The sequence below is a fragment of the Arvicanthis niloticus genome, chromosome 15, assembly GCF_011762505.2.
Source record: "Arvicanthis niloticus isolate mArvNil1 chromosome 15, mArvNil1.pat.X, whole genome shotgun sequence".
Classification (NCBI taxonomy): Eukaryota; Metazoa; Chordata; class Mammalia; order Rodentia; family Muridae; genus Arvicanthis; species Arvicanthis niloticus.
In genome coordinates this window covers 28,232,122-28,253,801 of record NC_047672.1, presented here as the reverse complement: position 1 = coordinate 28,253,801, position 21,680 = coordinate 28,232,122, and the positions used below count along the sequence as shown (strand labels likewise).

General features: G+C 43.6%; 1 protein-coding gene across 2 annotated transcripts in view; it reads right to left on the bottom strand.

Moving 5' to 3' along the window:
* LOC117720378 (solute carrier family 23 member 1-like) overlaps nt 1-21,680 on the bottom strand; it is a 55,510-nt gene that overhangs the window by 21,564 nt on the left and 12,266 nt on the right. For both annotated transcript variants that reach the window (XM_034518820.2, XM_076913547.1), the window contains exon 4: nt 2,559-2,718. In XM_034518820.2, coding sequence (XP_034374711.2) covers nt 2,559-2,718 — 160 coding nt within the window. The remainder of the gene's footprint in view (nt 1-2,558; nt 2,719-21,680) is intronic.

Genomic DNA, 21,680 nt, shown 5'->3' with positions numbered 1-21,680 from the left:
GGGAGGATCATCGTCTCACTCAGTGGTAGACAACACTGCCCATAATACCAGCACTTTGGGTAATATGAGCCTATTTCTGATATAGTGGCATGACTGTTACAGGGTAGCCAACCACTGTCTGCTTGGATTTGAGAGACGATTCCTGCCTGGTACTGTAAACCTGGTAAAAGCCCATGGCTTGTAAGTCATAGACCCTGAGGAGGGAGCTAGTACTACTTTTGCTAAATAGACATGTTATCAAAATATCTTCTAGATATCTGTGCTTATATCCACGGATTCCTATAGCTGGGAAAGGAATGATTTTTTTTTTCTCGGTACTTTGAGGATTTGGCATTATCTTATAGTCCCGGGGGGTTGCTAGGGAAAAGGACACCAAACGTCTGGTTCCTATCCTTTCTTAGGTCATTTTTAAATTTTTCTTATTGTTTGTATGTGTTTATACACGTGTGTACACGTAGCAGTTAGAGATTAAGTCAATGTCTTCCTTAATTCTTTACCACCTCACTTTTTTTTTTTTTTTTTTCAGGGTCTTACTCTGTTCAGGTTGGCCTCTGCCTGTGCTATCACACCCAGCCCCACCTTACATTTTTGAGGTCGGGTGTCTTACTGAATCTGAAGCTCACTGATTGGCTGGAAAGTCCGGCCAGTGATGGCCAGTGATCCCAGATCCTCTTCTCTCCCCTCCTAGGGCTAGGGGTACAGGCGCATGCGCTATGCCCTCCCTTTGAGCAGTTTTATGAGTTAGCGAGCTGAACTCAGGTGTCCACGCTAGCGTTTCTCCCACTGAGCTGCCGAGCTGTCTCTCAGTCCTGCTCCTCTCTCTTAGCGCTCTTACTGGCCTTTGTACTTGGTGTTACCGTTTCATCGTGGGTGTCTGTCTGTCTGTGGGCTGGTGTTTAGCTAGCCCACTGAGGACTTCCCATGCTTTTTTATTCCGGTCTGTGTCTTCGCCGACTCTAAATTATTCATCTTCGTCTTTCTTTAATACTGCTGCTTCTCTGTTTTCTCCACCACCTTCCTGAGTTCCTATTAGAAGGACTTTCCTGTTAGCCCCACACTTTGTCGCTTCGGTTTCAGGCTTTCTGCTCTCTACCATTCACAGACACCGTCTCGATTATTCCCTTGCTGACCCTTCACTTCTGAACCTCCTTTCGGCTGTGTCTAAATTCTTTCTAGCTATTAAGTTCACTTCAAAACAACATTTGAAAACATCATTGTATGCGTTGGCACTGTAGACTGGGGCTCCATGTGCCATGACACTAGACAGTAAAGTTACTACTGGTCACCTCTCCTATGTCTCTTAATTCCCCCTCCCCCACCTCAATTTCTTTGAAAATAAAAAAATCTCTGTTCACTTGTCTTTGACAGTTCCTTCGATCTCAGCTTTCCTGTGGCCGTTTCCTGTGGCCGGCAGGTGATTGGCCGGCCCTGTGCTGCGCAGTCAGGAACTGAGGTGTGCAGGGATGAATGTAGTTCAGGAGACACAGACACGGGGATTCCATCCCATCCCAAGAGTGAATTAAACAACTGAGCACTGGTCAATTACAGCAAAGAGGTTGACACAACAGGGTTTTCTCTGTTAATCAATACTGTGGGAGACCTTGGCCAGCAGAAAGAGCCAATGATGTAGCACAGACAGAACTGGTTGTGTGGCTCATTATGCTGGGATTCTTGAGAACCATGTTAGGGGTATGGAAGTGACCCTCCCCCACACCCCCAGGCCACTGGAACCCAGCCCTAGCCCCTGCGTTATACAGTAGGACTCATAGACTTCCTGTGAAAGTCTGAGAAGGAAAATGTCTTAGATTGTGAGCAGCACCTGTGGTTTCTGCCTCATAGTATTTTTTTCAAACAACCTTTTTGGGACAGAAAAGTCATTCTTCGTCCATGGTAATAAAAGAATGAGCCATAGAGGCTCGAGAGGTGGCTCAGTGGTTACAGTCACTTGCTGTTCTTATAAAGGACCCAGATTTATTTCCTAGCACCTACATGCTGGTTAGCAACCACCTTTAACTCCAGTTCCAGGGGATCTGAAGCCCTCTTCTTTCCTATGAAGTCACTACATGCATGAAATGTGTGCATACATACATACATGGAAAACACTCATACATATAAAAATAAAAAAATAAAACAGGCCATAGGTGAGATTTGGTCCAAAACCCATAGTTTGCTGACTCCTGATACAGGGCTGCATGTCACAAGTATAGAAAAAACAACGCATTACGTAAATTTGAATGTCACTTGCACGCTGCCTCCTGGAACACTCAAGAGTGGTGTGGAGGCCTGTCTATCCTCTGTTCCCGTGGTCTCGATGCAAGCAGCTCCACATCCTCTCCTGACGTCACATTTTGTTTTCAGTTTCTTACTGGAGTGTTTTTCTCTCTCCCTCCCAAGACACACACACACACACACACACACACCACTGGAATGCTGGCTCCCTCAATGTCCCACATTGACCCTTGCTGTGTCCGTGGATCAAGTAAACCATCTCTCTTACAGGGAGTTGGATACTAAATGCTGAGCAAGTGTGTCAACTCCACAGCTAGCTCTCCCGTTACCTCTCGGATCCTCTTCTGCCACTCCTCAGTGAATTCAGGAGAGCTGGTGTTCACCTGGCTGGCATTGAGAGTCCACTCTGGGCATTTCCAGGCAGGAAGAGACAGCATGGCCAGAGAGGGAGCCACAAAGGCAAAGGTCCCTCCTTGAAGAATCGGCAGCCTAAAGGAAGGCAAAGACGTGGCTACCACCAAGATCCTCCCACACTGGCCTGTCCCAAGCCCCACAGTGCTTTTAAGCCCAATCCTTAGCTCAGTGACAACACATGGCCCCTGCTCCTTCAGTTGCAGGGAACTCCTGCTGAGTTCCAAGGCAATGCCATGAAGCCTGTGTGACTCTGGACAGTTAGCAGCAGTGGTCAGGGAAAAGACATCCAGACCCGAATGCCATGCCAGGAGGAGGGAGTCAGGCTCTGAGCCCTGTGTAAAGGCAGCATGGAACTTGGAGAATACAGTGGGTACCACTCTCCACCTCAGGCCTGGAGCATCCTCCCCTGACCCCAGCACAATTCACCCCATGCAGTTCTTCATCTCATGTCCCCAACAAGTCATTTCTGCATTGTTGAGAGTTGTGCAGTCTCAGGTCTGAGCTGCTGACTCCTTTGTGCTCCTATGAACCAAGGGCAATCTGCTCTCAGGTTCCTTATCACAACAGGCTTGAGGGCCGTTCTCATGTGTGTCACCTCCAGACAACCCTCTGACTTCTGGGGAGAGTCTTCCTCTAGCCTCTGGGACAACTAGCAGGACTTACCTAGACTGCACAGAAGCCCATACAGTAAGTAAGCAGCCTTCAACAACTTGTTCAATAGCAGGCCAGGTTTACCTACCTCGACGCCATCTCTGGACAATAGAATTTGGGTGTATAAAGGACTCTACCATCTTGAATGCAGCTGTCAATGTAATCTTATGAATCTAGGCACTTGTGGGGAGGTACAGGTGGGGTAGTGCATAGATACATGTCTGCATATGTGGAGGCCAGAGGACCATCCTGAGTATGGGCCCTTAGGCACTATCCACATTATTATTTTTTAACTGCCTGTCTCTGTCTCCTCAGTCCTGGCATTACAAGTGTCCATCACCACGGCCATTTTTTTTTTTTTTTTTTTTTTTTTGGTTTGGTTGTTTGATTGTTTGGTTGGGTTTTTTGTTTGTTATTTTTGTTTTGTTGTTTTTTGCAGGTTCTGGAAATCAGTTCTGTTTCCTTGCAAAGCAAACAGATTCACTATTCATCTCTGAGCTCAGGTAGGGCCAACATGCAGCTAAAATTTAGACATAAAAATCTAGCCATCGAGTTCCAAAATAAAATAGATCACAGGGTGCAGAGAGGGTTGGAACACACAGATGGTATTGTGTTAATATTTGTACATGAACGTACATGTGTAACTGTCTTCCTTTTAGAATCCTAAGGCTAATGTCCCTGAGCATGGGGACAGAAAGAAGAAAACATAGTGTATGTTGTTGTATGGGAAGTAAGCACAGAACACATGACACAAGATACAGAGCTCCCAGTTCACCATTCAGCCATAATCCCACACATCTGACCCATTCATCAGATGCTCACCGAGGACCTGCCATGTGGCAGGCATAAGGTGCTGGGATCAGAGCTAGGATGGAGAGGTAACACCCCCTGTACAATCATCAGCCTTATCCGTGGTTTTCTTCTCCGTGGTTTTGGTTACATGAAGTCAATGTACTCTGAAAACATCAGTATGTATCTCAAGTCTTTAAAAGACATCATTATCGTGATAAGGTATCATGATTATTATCGTAGTCATATTTTATTTTTGGCCATTGAATTACTCTCCTACTGTGTCTATTCATAAGCCAAGCTCAATCTCTAGTACATATGTACAGGGAAGAACATAGCATCACAGAGTTCAGCATTAAGTGCAAGTCCAAGTGTCCACGGGGTTTTGTAAGTGGTCCCTTCAGACAAAGATGAACCAGCTCTACCTTTGCTGCTGTTTCTCTGGCAGGAATACCCGTGCAGCCGCGACCCCACAGAGTGACAATTCATAAGAACTTGCCCTCTCTGATCACTATAAATGCTCTGATTACACCTACAAACCACCCACCATGGGAATGAGTCCCTGGGTCCTGGTCATTTCCTTATCACAGTACCCAAGAGGGCAGGAAGCCATCCAGCCATATCAAAAGTTTGCAGAGAGTTTTGTTTTGTTTTTGTTTTTTTTTTTTTTTAATCACTTGGGTTTCTCCTCATTTTATAGGTATGTAATAAAGCTTTTACAAATATCCATTGGTATTTCATCAGACCATGGGAGACCACCCGCATTTGTGTGTGCTTTTATGGACATTTTTACTATCTATAAACTCACTGCAAAATTTTGATATTGACAAAATCCAGTTCTTAACAATTCTTGCTTAAAGATGGTGGATTTATTGTTTTGTTTTACACTTTGTGTGTATGCACACAAGCGTGTGGTAGCCAGGGAATGACCATCAGAAGGCAATTGTCTTATACCATTGTGGGTCTGGGGATCAAACCCAGGACATCAGGCTTGGTGAACAAGCGCCTTCACTCACTGAGCCAGGCTGTTGGTCCTCATTTTCATTTTTACAAAGTGTTTTCTGGGTGGGGAAGACAGATCACTGTTTAGGGGCACCTGCTGCTCTTCCAGGGGACTCAAATTTAGATCCCCCACATACATGTGGGGTGGCTCACACTGTCCATAGTCTCTATCTGCTCTCAGGGCAGTGCTGGTGTTTGTGAGCTAACCCTAATGTGCTTCTCTGTGCCTGTTACCTGTGGTACCACAATGTGTGTTAGGCAGAGGGGCTCACTTTTATCGGCTCTACGAATTCATTTCAAAACATATCTTACTAGTGTTATTGTGGGATCTACTTCAGGTCTCTGTGTCCACTCTTCATTTTGTTCCTGCTTTGTTAGATTTGATTAACTGGGCATGCTCTCTGGGTCCCGGACAAGCAGCCTATTAATTTTTACCTTTTTGTTTATAATTCATCCTGTTCTGAACAGGAAATCTGGGGCATGTCAATGTGCTATGACACAGCAAGGACTTACACAGTATATTCAGTCCCTCCAGTTTAATTCTCATTTTCCACTCCATTCCAACTCAAATGATCATCGTAGGGAGAAGGGTCCAAGCTCAGATGGGTGGGGTCGGTACAAATCTCCACTGCTGCCCTTAGGACTCCCCATAGAAAACACGGGCAGGCTTGTCCCACCTGCTCTCCTCTTCCCTTCATTACATGTGTGTGCTGTGTATGATATGTGTACATGTTTTTAAATGTGCATAGACATATGTGTATATTCATGTGTGAGCCTCTGTGGGTGCTGCACATATATGGAACATAGACATACATGTATGCAAAACGCCCATAAAAATAAAATAAAAATAAGTACTTTAAAGGAGGGAGGATCTTTAAGATCCCGTTTCCTCAAAAATAAAAAAAAAACAAACTTCTCTTTATAACAGATAATGGAGACAATCTGGGTTTTAGCCTCTACCCCTCAAAGGGCTTAATTTATCTGTCTCACAGCCAAATTAACATACATTCTAATTTTTGCCTGATGGGGAAGAAACCCTCTCCTCTGGGTTGGCCAAACTATAAATAAATTAAATCTCCTCTGTCAATTTCTGTTCCCTAGTTCCTCTGGCATCCTGGGGGCTGAGGTGGTGGTCTGTGATGGTGTAGCCAGTATCCTGACATGGTATCCATCATGCTGATTGATTGAGCCTAGGGCCCTCAGAATACCATACAAGCACTTTGCCAGCTGACCTACATTCCCAGCCCCCACCGTTCTCCAAGTGCCATATGCGCTGTAACTTCCTAAGCAAAGTCATCTACATCTTTTTCTCGCTACCACGCCCCTTAAAATACAACAGTATTATGCTTGCTACAGTGCCTGTAATTCTTTATTTGTATGCCTTATTCCTTTAAAAACTGTGTATGTATGTGTGCCTGTGTACATGAGGGCAGCACCCATGGAGGCCAGAAAAGGGTGTCAGGTGTCCTAGAACTGGACTTCCGGGCAAGCGTGACAACTGACATGCTGGGAACTGAACTTAGGACCTCTGCAAGAGAAGTATTCATTTTTAAGACTTGTTTCTTCCACTCCTGATTCCTCTCTTGAGAGCCTCATCTCCTTGAGAGAAAAAAAAATCACAAACAAGTACCAGCCCTTACTGAAAGCAGACCGTCATGAAGCAAAAGGATAAATACAACTAGTTACACTGATTTCTGGGTCTGAGCACTGACCCTCATTTCCCAGCTACTTGCTTCTGTGGAAGCTGATATGATTTAGTGCATAGACCAAAAGCTGGTACTCTCTCTAACTTAAATTTGTTTCATCCTTGGCCTCAATCTGATGGTATTTATTAGAAGAGGAGGCCTCTGGGAAGGAATTGGGTTTAAATGAAGTCATGAGGCCTCCCCCTCCCAAGAGAAGATTAGTATCTTTATGAAAAGGAAAAAAAAAAAAAAACAAGATAAGAACTTCTATACGTGGGGACCCAGCAGGAAGGCTGTCGCCTGGAAGCCAGAAGCTGGTTCTCACCAGAGATGAACCATGAGACGTGGGATCTTCAGCTCAGAACCATGAGAAAAACACAGTTCTGTTGGGTGAACAGAACTGTTCAGGAAGGGGGGAAAAGGCACACTGTGATTTTATAATGCTGACTGACTGGTTAGAACTTCCTGGTTGTCAGGGCTGGGGAGATGGCTCAGCAGGAAGAAGCACTGGCTGCCCAATGTTGCCAGCCTGATTCCTGGAACGCACATAAAGATGGAAGGAGAGAAGTAATTCCACAACGCTGTCCTCTGACCTTTACACATATTCCCCAGTCAACAACGATAACAATAATAAAGTTTAAAACTACAACCTTCCTGACGTTCAGATAGAAATTATCTTGGGCTATATTTATATTACTTAATAGCCAGCCATTCATCACTCACCCCTGTATCTCATTTAACATTCTTGTGACTGTCACAAGATGTCAGGTAGAACTTCAGGGAATGTATCAATTTATCAGAGTGCCCGTTGGCACCAACCTGAAAGCCAAGAATGTCATTGAGCAGGCTCTGAAGCCTAAGGCAGAGATGTCCTCACCTTTCTGCACCCTGTCTACCCACTGTTTCTACCAGTGCTTTTGAAAACACCTTAACTGCCGGGCGGTGGTGGCGCACGCCTTTAATCCCAGCACTTGGGAGGCAGAGGCAGGTGGATTTCTGAGTTCGAGGCCAGCCTGGTCTACAGAGTGAGTTCCAGGACAGCCAGGACTATGCAGAGAAACCCTGTCTCGAAAAACCAAAAAAAAAAAAAAAAAAAAATAAAAAAATAAAAAGAAAAAAAAAAAAAAAACACCTTAACTTATAACTTTCTTTGGGTGAGTAACTATAAAAACGTTCCCACGTTACAGCATTACCATGAGCAACCAACATCCGCAGTCCGGGGCAATGGATGATTGACACTTTGGCTCAAGAGTGAATTCTCTTATTCCCTTTGAGTTCTCTGCTGACAAGTGTTTAATCAGCCTGCGGTATTTTACTATGGCAGCAGAGCACACTATGCCACTTAGCAAACAAGAGTCAACGGAAAACGACTGACTCACCTCATCTCTTTGTGTTTGAAGGGACTCTGGCCAGCTCAAGCATAGCAAGCATACATCTGCAGGCCTTGCCCTTCTCCCCCATTCCCTCTGAATGCTAAAAATCGTTAGCTCACATCCCTAAAGCTAGCCACCAAAGTCTATTCTTTTATTTGTCCACTTTCTTCTCCTGAGGCGGACTACCAAGGTCCAGCTATCAAAATATTGAAGTCCAGCAATCAAAAGTCCCCTTTGGCTCACCCAATTAACATGCCCAATTAAAATTAAATACCTCATCCTAACACAAGGTTTCCCCTTTACTTTTATAAACCACCATTTTCCGATGGGTCCCATCTGTCTCCTCTCTATCCGGTCAGTCCTTTGTCCCCTCTCCCTTGTCCCCTTCTCCTTCTTCCTCTGTCTCCTTTTGTCTTTGTCTCTTATCTCTGCCCTTTGTCCCTCTGGGGCAAATAAATCTCCTTTGTGCTGAGAAGTTGGTCTTGGGGGTCCTGAGCCAATCTCACTCGCTGTCCATACGCAGGTTTCCATACGACAGGACTAACACACTTGCTTCAAGTGGTGCGGAGGAAATTGGGTCAACTGTACAGCACATGCGTCATCATGACTGTTATCTTCACATGAAAGAGAAACAAATCAGGTCTCTGCTCGGCCCAAGGCCTGGTATTTGGCTGTATCCTAGTGTCTGGTACTTGGTTGTATCCCCACCTCACCTACAGTGAGCCACATAGCAGACCTAGGGTGTTCTTCTTCCTCACATTGGTCTGAGTGGTTTTTCCTTATTTCCGTTCCGAAGAGAGAAAGTACTAGGAAATGAAACACAAGCAAGTATTTGTGATAACAGGCAGGGCAGGCTCTGTCCATCTCAAAGATAAGAACAGTCGGGGGAGCTGAGGTAAAGAAGGAGATAAGCTGCTCTTGAAGTGACCTAGAGCATGGTTAAACATGTCAAGTGTGTCTCTTCCACATTGTGTCAATACACCCAAGGAATGCAGAAAAATACAAACACCTAGAGCAGCATCTTAAAACAAAAACCAAAGTTCAGATCTGACTACATCGTTAATAAGGACATCCCGGTCATCTGATGTGCATGTTAGCCTCCAAACCAGAACTTCACAGGTAACCTCATTGATGATCTATCCTAAGTGCAAAATACACCTCCACGAGACCTAGACCAAGAGTTCATCATCTTCCTCCCTCCCTCTCTCTGCCAGTCTCTCTTGATTTCCTATCACTAATGTGCCTGTCATGTGCTGTTCTGTTAAAACCTCCAGACCTGATGAGGTCCTGACCTTCCAGCCCATCTATGGGAGGATCCAAGAAGTTGTGATGAGAGTCCAGATGATGCTGATGCAGCAGTCCAGGGTCCACCCCATCTGTATCCTTCAGAGTTGAGAGTCTTAGCTCATGAAACAAAAGGGGAAGGGGGTCTTGCTGAGACTTTTAGAGTTCTGAGCCACTCTCTGTCACTTAATAAGAAGTTTATAGTACATTGAGAAGAGGAGAGTACTGGAAGCTGTCCATGATGAAGAAAGGAGACTTGGGGCCATCAAGATGATACAGTGAGTGAGGGCACTGATGGCCAAGCCTGACAACCTGAGTCATACACCTGGGACCTACATGGTAGAAGGAAATGACCGTCTCCTGTATGTTGTCCATAATGTATTCTACACCCCCTCTGATAAATAAGTGTAATTTTTAAATATAAAAGATGAAGGAAATATATGTCTAATCACAGTGTCCCAGGAACTCTAAGCTCAATGATTTTACCGTAGAATGATAAACGAACAGAACAGGAGACTGGTGGCTTCTGGCCTGGAAGCAGCTAAGCAGCAGAAAGCAGCTAAGCATCCCAAACAGGGCTCAGAACCCATGTCCAAAACTGAAACTGAAAGTTTCAATGGGAAGAAAAGTAACTGTCAGCATCCAAGTGGTCCAGACTGGAGGAGCAAGGAACACCATGTCAAGATGTCGTCACTGTGACTCAGTGTCTCACTCAGTCTGTGACTTTGACCTGTGCAGAATCTGACAGCAAGAAAGTAAAGGACTCTTTGGTCTGAAGACTTAGAGAAGACTTTTCTGTATGAAGCAAGCAAAACAGTGTAGGTGCCCACAAAATACAGGCGAGGGCACACTCCTAAATGACTTTGAAATAATCTTTTAAAAGAGTAAAACTCTAGTGGATAATAAATGAGGGTTTGCATAGATGAGACAGATACACAACGTGCTCCTTAAATGAACAAATCAACATCACAAAGTTGCCAGCTATCCCAAGTTCATCTATTGAGGGAATGCAAATGGTACCAGCATTCCAACAGGTTCTATTTTACTCAGAAAAATACTATGAAAATTAATCTGGAATTTAAAAAAAGCTAGAATAATTTAAAGGAAAGTATGATATGCATTTAAATGCAGCTGTCTTTGAGCTAGAATAATTTAATAATTTTAAAATTAAATCATTTTAAAAGAAAGCATGATGAGAAAAAACATACCCAACCAAATAAAGTATGCAACAAAGTTATTAATTTTAAAACAGGGAGGAACAGGATTGAGGGGTGGCTCAGTCTTTAAGAATGCTTGCTGCATACATAGGAGGAGAGGAGTTTGGATTCCATCAGACATATAAAAACCTGATTGTCCCACACAATCCTGTCACTCCTGCAGTGTGGGGGAACAGAGACAGGAACATCATTAAGACTTCTTGGCTGCCACCCTAGGTGAATTTATTAATTATATACCTCTGGGTTCAATAAGAGACCTTGCCTCAAAGGGACAAAGCAGAGGGACACCTGGCACCTCCCTCTGGCTTCTGTCTGAGTCACATGTGAAGGAAACACATGTACATACACCATACATACATACACACACTTCATGTAGTTTCTTCTGAAATTAAAGCTTTCCATATTGAAGAGAAACTTAAGAAAGGGTTCTTGTAGGGAAGAGAAACAGTAGGATACTCTAAGGGGAGGTAACATAGTTCAAGGAATCTCATTGAGACAGGAAATACACAACTCAAAATAGCTTCAGGAAGTCCCTGAAACTGATCAGATCCACTACGACACAACCTCCCTTACCAAAGGTATATAAACAGTAAAGACTGGTGAGGGTCACACTCAAATGAGCCAAGCTACAAAGAAGACTTTCAAACAAGCCCATCAATTGGAAGAGGCTGAGATCCACTGAACTGCCTAGTAGAAACAAAGACCAGTTGAGTTGCCTGCATTGTGCTCTAGGTGCCCAGCTTTGGTGAACTGTCACCCATGATAGTATGGGCTTTGGTGATATAGTTGTCTTTGAGTCATTTCTGCTCCTGTAAATAACACTCACCCATATTTCCTTAAGTAACCCCAATAAAACATTCATTCGCCAAGTTGGACTTTGGTTGTATCCATACTTTGGTCAGTAGTCAGTTCCCTATTGGGAATGAGTAGCCGTTTCATCTTGTCTCCTCTGAGATTCTAGTTGAAGACATAGAAGTATCGTCTATGAAAGAGAATTCCTGGGAAACATAACAATGTAAGGGCTAGAAATATAGAGGCACCAGCTGCCAGCCTGACCACCCAGCTGGATGCCTGGACCCACATGATGGAAGGAAGAATTAATGGTCACAGATTGTCCTCCTGATCGCTACACATCCACTGTGGTAACTCCCCATCTCCTACTCAGTAAATAATAAAATGTAAGTGAAAAAATTAGATGGACGAATAATGTATCTACTAAAAGTAGTACGTTCATAAAAAACTGGGAAGATTATGGCATAAAATGTGACGTATGGTTATTACCCAACCAATGGTCAGTACTGAGTGGTCTTATTTTTAATTTTTCTTCACCTATTTCTATCATTTTCAATATATAAAATATGTATTGGCAAGCAAAAAACATGGAAATGTGGGCTCATTTAAAAAAATATAATGTATTTTATCATTACAACAACAACAAAAAGAACTTAAGTCACAGGTGCATAGACTCACCCTCTCTTGAGAAATATGTGATTGTTCAATAAAAAATGCTGAGAAAATCGGCATTTAGGGGAAAAGTGATCATTTTTAACCCTAGAAACATAAATCCTTTAGTGTACAAAAGTCTTCATTAAATTTAAAGATACACAAAATATTTATGATAATTAATGAAGATGGAATTTAATATTCTTAGTATATATTTAGATAATATAGTAATTTGAATTTATCCTTTAGTGTACAAAAGTCTTCATTAAATTTAAAGATACACAAAATATTTATGATAATTAATGAAGATGGAATTTAATATTCTTAGTATATATTTAGATAATATAGTAATTTGAATTTCTGGTTAAAAAAGGAAAACATTGATTTATGATTAAGATGTCCTTCTCTTGAAACCACTAAACTGACTTTAAAATATATTTTAGGAGCATAAGTCCCAAGGATAAAGAGAATGGAGCAAGAAACAACTGTGCTACATTTCGATAATGGAGAAACACACGGTGAACAGTAACAGGTCTGCCATTCCCAGATGACAGGATCAGGTAAATAGAAGTATTCTGAGAAGTCTCAGAGACAGTCCTCAATGCAGGGATAAACCTGGAGCCATGACAGGCTGTAAACCTGTCTTAAGTACCAGTGGATGTCTTGGTGGTACTCCAAAGAAGACTTGAGGTCTGCTGTACACAAAGAGCAAAGCACGGGTCTCTGGGCAGGCAGACAGCAGGCAGAGCTGGCTGTGGGGGTTGGAGGGAGACCATCCTGACATGGGCCCTCCAGTCGTGTGTACACATAAAACACCAATGCCCCCTGCTCGTAATCTACACAGAGCCCAGAATTCTGCTGGCCAGCTCCTGTCCCTTCAGGAAAGATACTATGAGATCTTTATCTGAATAGTACAGCACCATGAGATGGAAATCATAGAGATGCTGAGAATCAGACTTCCCAGACCCAGCGCAGCACCTACAATTAAGGGCAATTTGAATTGTTGCCCTGGGAGCTGGTTGGTTAGCATGTCTGCATGTTGGGCTACAGTGAAGGCCAAGGATCCACTTCAGGTTCAAAACTTGTGGTCAGCCTTGTAGTTCTAAATATGAGTAGATCTCATATAGTAGATATGAGTTCTAAATATGAGTAGATACACAAGGGTCATCCGATAACTAAGAAAATGCAAAGGATAAAGCACCAGATAAAATTAATTAAAAAAAAAATTTTTTTTAAATATTACTCCTCAGGAGTTCAAGGTCACCCTTGGCTTTTTAACAAGTTCCCTTTCTTTAAAAGAAAAAAGAAAAGATTCTCATAACTAAAAGGCTTTGCAATCATAAATCGAAAAGAACATGAATAAAAAACAAATATTGTATTCAGAGAACAAAAAATAGCTCTTGAAATAATATTGAAAAAATGAACCTAAAAAAGACTTTAAAAATAAAGTTGTAACTTCCCCTCAAAACAACAAGAATGCATAAGCATATAAATAAAAAATAAAAGTTAAAAAAATAGAGCTTTAGTCTACAGAAATTCAATACCTGAATAATAAAAGTTTCAGAAAGAAATTCAGAGGAACTAAAAGGCCAGTATTTATATGTAGAAACATATTTTTAATATAAAGTACAATGGATGAAAATAAACTTGAACCACAAATTCTAAGTAGAAATTAACAAGTCTAAAGTTATAAAACAAAGTCACAAAGACTACAGAATCTCAGAGTTGAAGGTCCTTCCAGGTTCCAAGGGTGGAAGTGGAGGGGTGTGAGCCAACACTTTGGGATTCTTATATTTTTGGTTGTGAGCCTAGCCTTTAACGGCTGAGCCATCTCTCCAGCCCAACTTTGGGATTCTTAAAATCATGTGACTCGCTAGAAGATAAAGTAATGTTTCAATAGTCTGAGAGAAAATTACTTCTCACCAAAATTTCTATACCCAGCCTAAATATCAATCAAGGGTGTAAGTTTACTTTCCACACACTATCTCCCGAGGTGCTATGGAAACAAGATCCAACAGAAAACTGACATAAAGCAGACTTCCTGGAAAGGGTCAGGGATGACAGATGAGCACCAGAAACAGACAGAAACCATCGCAGAGTGTGTCAGAGAGTTCCAGAAGACTGAGAAGAATGAAGCTGATAGACTATGTCATGTGAATGGGAGTTTTAGGAAGAGATCTAGACAATAAGCTAAACGTTATTACTGAGAAATAAGTACACTGTAAGTTAAGTATATTTAAAACAAAAGGCTGGGCAGGAAATTGACTATGTGAGCCAGCTCTGAATATCGTTATGGTGCAAACACTGAAGACTGTTCTCTGCTGGACAGATGTGAAGGCAGCAACATAGAAAGTATGTTTTGTGTGTGGTAGGGTAAGGGGTTGAGAAAGAAAATCAAAGCGTCCAGAATCCTATTGGCACATAATCGGCCTTGGTGCTGCATTCCAGTAATCCCCACAACTAGCAGTCTGGGGCAGGAGGACTGTGGCTCCAGGCCTGCCTGGGCAATATAGTGAGGCCTCCTTTTAAAAAACAAATAACATAAATCATCACTTGTCACTATCATAAGTGCTTAGCACTCTGTGTTTGCAATGGGTGGTGCTCTGGTCCCTGTCCCTTCTGTTCTGTTCTAAAGGCAAGGATGCCTGACCCTGTTCCTTCTCTACTGGTGAGCTTTCATGATACTCATAAGAGACAAGGTGAACAGCAGGTAGAGTCACAAAGGAATCTCAGGCCAGACCCTCGAACCAGAGCTCCCAGACTTCACGGACATTAAGCAGCACCCATCGGTGCATACTTGCTCTCAAGCATGGGCTAGAGGGTGCAAGCTTACATAACATGCTCTGATGTTAGTCTGCAAAAACGGAAGTAGTAAGCTGGGCCGTGTTGTCACAGGCCTTTAATCCCAGCACCTGCAGAGGCAGGTGAACTCTGTGAGTTCAAGGCCAGCCTGGTCTACAGAGCAAGTTCCAGGATAGCCAGGGCTACATAGAGAAACCCTGTCTTGAAAAACAAAACAAAACAAAACAAAAACAAACAAACCAAAACCCGAACTCGAACAAAAAAACAACAAAACAAGCAAAGCAACGATTATCTTTCCTCGTCATAAAATATCTCAAGTACTTTGAAAGCAAGTAGATGACAAATAATAAAAAACTAAGAGTGAATTAAAATCACCATAACATACAACTCAGAAATAGCCACTGGCCTTCTCTTTGGATCTAGACACACCTTGTTAGCATACCTCTTCAGGAAAAACTCCCTAGTTAAAATCGAAATTAATGCCAGAGACAGTTAAATCCGAAGCTACACACAGGCCTTTTATTTCCTCCAGAGATTACCCAGTAAACTTGGTGTCCTGTTTGAAATAAATGGTTTTGTCTCATTTTACAACCTCAGTGGGTTTCAGAAGTGAGCAGTAAGTCAGAGGGTACACCGGAGAGCCCCCAGGGTCATGTCACAGAAGCTTCGAGGACTGTCGATGGCTACAGCTGTGCCCTACACTGGGACAGGCCTTCACTGCTCTGGGGCCAGGTACAATGGGTGTCCCGTCCTCCCCAGGAATTTATTTGCCATTAACTTAACTAGGTTTGACTTGGTGTACTGGCTGGTTTTGTGTGTCATCTTGACACAAGCTGGAGTTATCACAGAGAAAGGAACCTCCCTTGAGGAAATGCCTCCATGAGATCCAGCTGTAAGGCATTTTCTCAATTAGTGATCAAGGAGGGGAGGGCCCACTGTGGATGGTGACGTCCCTGGGCTGGTAGTCTTGGGTTCTATAAGAAAGCAAGCTGAGCAAGCCAGGGGAAGCAAGCCAGTAAGCAGCACCCCTCCATGGCCTCTGCATCAGCTGCTGCTTCCTGACCTGCTTGAGTTCTGGTCCTGACTTCCTTTGGTGATGAACAGCAGTGTGGAAGTATAAGCTGAATAAACCCTTTCCTCCCCAACTTGCTTCTAGGATATGACGTTTGTGTAGGAATAGAATCCCTGACTAAGACACTTGGTTTTCTGAACTCTTATTGCAGCACCAGCATCTCTGGGTCACGTGTAGACAAGAGCTGCCTTATCTGCTGGCAGGCAGATTAACCACATCTATGTGGGCCTCATTACGATAACCTGCAATTCCATTCCCGGCAGTCACTCATTAGGATGTAATGGGAAGTCCATTTCCATGGGTGGGACCAGCTCAGCTTTCTGCCAGCTCAGCTTTCTGTCTACTCCCTCGTAGTCTATCGATGTCAGCATAATCCACTTAATTTTATTTCCCTAGAGTGTAAATTCCTTGAATTCCTTGAACCCTGACTCTTGACTAACTTGGGCAGTTTGAAGAACACCTGGAAGGCTAAGCTAACAGGTTCACTCCTCTAGTCAGCTGAAATCCTTGTTTATTGTCCTAATATCAGAAATGAAAAGAGACTTTGTGTACACCAGCAAATCAATTATCTCATTGTACAAAAAAAAAAAAAAAAAAAATCCAAGATATCGAAAGTTATGTTCCATGTTCCCACAGCTCAAAGCTAGGACTAGAATTTGGGCCTCAAGCTCTTCCACGGTCGGTCGTTAACTCACAGCATCACATGCATGCAGTGCCTATCACACTGCTTGCTAAATATTTATATTTATGCCCATGACTAGGAACGCTCTCAGTGTTGGTCAGAGAAGCTTCTTCTCGTAGTGCGTGCGAGTGACTGCTGAGCCGAATGAATCACTGGCCCAAAGGCAGAGAATAAGGCACTGCTGGAGCATTCATCCCTAAATGGAACACCAACATCACTTACCTCAAGGATCAGGGAACAGCGTAGAGGGAGGGACAGAAAGAATGTCAGAGGTCAAGAACAGAGGGGAGTGTTGGGGCACGCTGTCTTCTAGATGCATGCAACACAGCCATGGTGCCCATGAACTCACTGAAGCGACTGTTGCCTGCACAACACTGTTATGGATGGGGTGGGACCTCAAGGCCCCAGCCCCTCCTGGAGGAGTTATGGATGCTAATGGTTGCTGGGGGAGAGGGAGACATTTCCTTCAGTGGTATAGCCTCTGGTAAGGTGCAGCGTCCAGTGGTGTTGCCTCTGGTAAGGTGAGGTGCTGCTGTAAATAACCTCTCACCTGTGCTTCTGTAGGCAACCCTAATGAAACTAGCTGGGTCACCAAATAAATAAATAAATGGAGAAAGAAAGAGGAAAAGAGGGTGACTGACTGGGAATAGCCAGTGAATGAGGAAGAGTGGAAGGGGGAACCAGAGAGGGTAGTCGGGGTAAAAAGTATCAAAATACAACATATGCATGTATGCAATGGACAAAAAGATATTAAAAAGAGACACAGATAGAAAGTAGCCTTAAAAATTAATAGCATCAGATGTGTGGGGAGTGGGCCGCTCCAATCCCAAAGGACTTGTGTACGTAACTCTCCATGGGGCAGGGTGGGAGGGGGCTCCTTTCCAGCCAGGGGACGTCAGGTGGGTGCTGCACCTTCTTAGTCCCAGGGCCAATCATAGAAAGGGCAGGAGTCTGGATTCCAGGGCCCTGAATCGTAGACTACAACTTTGTGGTTTTTTGATTCTTCATTGTACTTTGGGGAGAAATCCTAACTCACAGAGATGCTGTCAGAAGAGAGAAGACAGAGAGGGGTGTTATGGTCTGACACTGCACCCCCCAGAATAGCTGTCACCATTTTGCTCCATGCCTGCCAGCCATTTCCTATTGTTGCTGTAATATGTCTGCCAGTCGTTGACACAGAAGTGACTCGGTTCAAGGACATGCTGATCACATACTTTATTCTGTTCTGTATGTTCTGAATGTTCTGTATGAGGTTTGTTAATTTTAAGAAATTCCACAAAACTTTACATAGGACCCACCAAATCAAAGGTCAATATGAACTGTTAAGTCTAAAATGGCTTGGGTCAGAGCTGACCACCGGGCAGCACTGCCTGCACCTGCGTATGAGCTCACTGTGGTTTTTATGGCTGACACTGAAGAATGCCACTAACAAGCCAAAAGGTTATGTTTATAATACTTATGCTCTGTTATCTCGATGTTCTGAAATTCCTCTGTTCACCACCCATCCACCCCTCTTACCTTACTCAGGACCAATCAGCTTAAAGGTTAGCTGATAATACTTTGTCTAGTAAGCCAACTGCTTCCCTCCTTGCTCTTTAAACTTTTGAACCTAGTTTTTCCTATTAAAAAAAAATCTACTTTGAGAGCAGACTAGGACAACAGTCCTTGTTGCTGTCCTGGATGTCCAGTATTGTGGTGTGCATTCAATAAACTATTCTTGCTTAACTGAGATGGTGAGTGTTTGGTTTGAGTGACGATTCCTTTACCGCAACAAAGGGGAACTCACCCCAACCCTGAAACACTATTCATTTTAGCTGTGGAAGAGCCTCAAGCATGGACACTTGCAGCCTGAGTTCTAGTCTGGGCTTTGTGTCAGGGGTACTTGGAGGTATCACTCATCTTCACTGCACTGTGAAGATGTAGGCTCAGTTCCCTCATCCTCTCAGAGAAAGCAGGAACTCGGGATGGCTCCGTCTGCTGGGAGTGACTTGGTGAGGATGGGAGGAGGGCTGGGAGGATTTGACTCACAGGCAAGACAAGGCCATAGCTTCATCAACTCATGACTCCAATTGCCAGTGTAGGGTCTGCACAAGAGCCTCTAAACATTCAGTCATAGATGAGGAGGGAGCTCCAGATGTAGCCGCTGGTGAGTAATTACCCATGTTCCACACTCACGCCCAAGAAGGCAATTGTGTTTCAGCCCAGTGGGCCAAAAAGTAAAACCAAGCCAAAGCAAAAAGACATTAAAATAGGATGGGGACTTGGTAAGAGGAGAGGGACTGGGTGGGCAGAGAGAAGGTGGAAGGAGAAGTGACCAGAGTCTGCTGTGTATACATGTATGGAACTGCCAAAGAATAAGTTAATTTTTAAAACCCTAGTGATACGCTCACTAATGATGTACCCGTACCGTTACAAAATTTGCAAAGCAAACGGTGCCATCCATTAACTATGCAATCTATCTATACCCTAGTGTTGCATCAACATTCCAAGACACTGAGAACTTGAGGCTTTGCTAAGGGAAAGCCGAGGCGAGATAAATTTTGTTAGAATGAACTGGGATGTATTTATGCGGCTTGAGGTCAGTAAAATACCGGTGTGTAGTTAATTTATTGCTTATTTGTAGTGTCGTCATGCTTTCCAGAAATAGCCCCACTGCCTCAATGCCAACTCACTCAAGGTCAGGACACAAAGGTCCAGGACCAAGGGTGTGGCATTGGGAGGTCACGGTATCCTCTAGTCCACGGCCCTGACATGGGGTGAAGAAAGGGGTAGCTGGGAAACAGGATTGGGAATGAGTGGACCTAAGGCTATCTGTGTAAACATTGGTGATAATTAAATATGAAGAATCATCAGAGAAAGCATGCTGTCATTGATGGAATACACAAGCTGGAATCTTTCTATTCCAGGAAGCAGGCACAACTGTAAATCAGGCAGACTTTGTTTGCTTGTTTACTTCCATGTAACAGTATTGAGTCAGAGTCTCCCAGTGTAGCTCTCGATAGCCTAGAACTCACTACGCAGTCCAGGCTACCCGTGAGCTTGCTGCAATCCTCCTGTCTCAGTCTCCTGAATGCTGGATTTATAGGTGTGGGCCGCCACACCCAGCTTACACCAGCATCTTTAAGATTCAAGTTATTCTTGTAGGTCCAGAGATTGCGTCACAGGTAAGCACCCTGGCCAATTATCTCATCACTGGAATTTTAAAAGTTTTTATAAGGTACAGTAGGGTTTATCGGAATTCTTCTGTTTGTAGGGTGCAAATCCGTGGTGAAGGCAGAATGGGACCTGACCAGTAGTGACAACAAATAACTCTGAAGCTGTGTCTCCCAGATGGCCAATGATTGTCTTTCCTTCTTACTACAGAATGAAGAGCTGGCCGGGATATAAAACCACAAGACACAGGAGGAGTAGCATAAGCGACGGTCAGCTAAGTAATAATTTAAAAGTAGTACTACATTTGGTAATGTTTGCTACTTGTGATATTTAGCTGCTTTTTTAAAATGTAGTTTGGGGCTGGGAAATGGCTCAACGAGTAGGAAAGACTGCTCTGAAAGCAAGAGATGTCAAGGTCTAATTTAAAAAAGTAAAAAAAGCCAGAGATGGTCACATGAGCCTGTAACCCAGAAATGAGGGGACAAAAATAGACAGATCCTGGGAATGTTTTCATCACTCAGTGATCCTAGCCAAAATGGTGAGCTCCAGATTCAGAAAGAGATACTAGCATCCCCTTCTAACTTGTGAATGTGCTCTTATGGACACGCATGCCTGCATGTACACACACATACACACATAAACACACACACACACATACACATAGAGTGTGGTGGCTCATGTCTTTAATCCCAGGAAGCAGAGGCAGAGGCAGAGGCAGAGGCAGAGGCAGAGGCAGAGGCAGAGGCAGAGGCAGAGGCAGAGGCAGAGGCAGAGGCAGAGGCAGAGAGGCAGAGGAGGCGAGGCAGAGGCAGAGGCAGAGAGGCAGAGGCAGAGGCAGAGGCAGAGGCAGGTGGATCTCTCTGAATTTGAAGCCAGCCTGGTCTACAGAGTGAGTTCCAGGACAGCCAGGGCTGTTACATAGAGAAACTCTATGTAGTAAAAACAAAAATAGATAGATAGATAGATAGATAGATAGATAGATAGATAGATAGATAGATAGATTAGAAAAAATAAGAAAATTTATGCTTTGCTATTACTGATTACATTTCCTCTATAAATGTTCTCATTTCTATATAATTTGGTATTCATAATTTGCTGTGCTTTTTCTTAAAGATGACACCCAAAACTCTAGCAGCTCAGGCTATTAAAAAAAAAAAAAAAGTTGGCTATCTCGTCTCAGGACTAGGAACTAAGAAAATATCAAAGGCAGGAAGCATTGGACACAAACGGGTTTGGCTGAAGGAGGTGAGCAGAGGACCAAGAGGTTCTTCAGAGAGAAACTCCTAGGCAGTGACCTGCAGCCCCTGCCCTCCACAGTGTCAGAGTCCAGACCCCTGCATGTTATGCCAAATCTCTTTCACATTCAACTGTTTGTTTTGCATTGTGAGCCACTGAGTTTAGCCAGGGTTATCTGTGTCTGGAGCTATCCACTGGAGTGTGGTGGACTCTTTAGTGGATATACAGTTGAAGACAATGGCTACCCTTCTCCCAGCACCTGCCAATCAATCACCAATAGTTCATCACCAAAGGATAAGGCCCTGGGAGTCCCTCTGCCTTCTACTGCTGTTGGAGACAGAGCCACTCTGGTGTGAATGGTTCAGGAAACAACAGTTACTGCAAGTTCGTGATCGTAATGGTTGAGCTGAGTCTGGAGAATGTCACTTCACAACTCCTTGTATCGTCCAGCTCCCATGTACTTCCAAGCCCCTCTTATAAAGTTCCCCGAGCCTTGGGGACTTCTAGTAATTTAATTTAATGTAGCAACTTGACTGGGTTAATGGATGTTCGGATAGTTAGTCAGCCAGAGTGTATCTGTAAGGGTGTTTCCAGGAAAAACTTGGCAATCCATCAGCAGATGGAGCAAAGATACTGTCCTTCACCAGT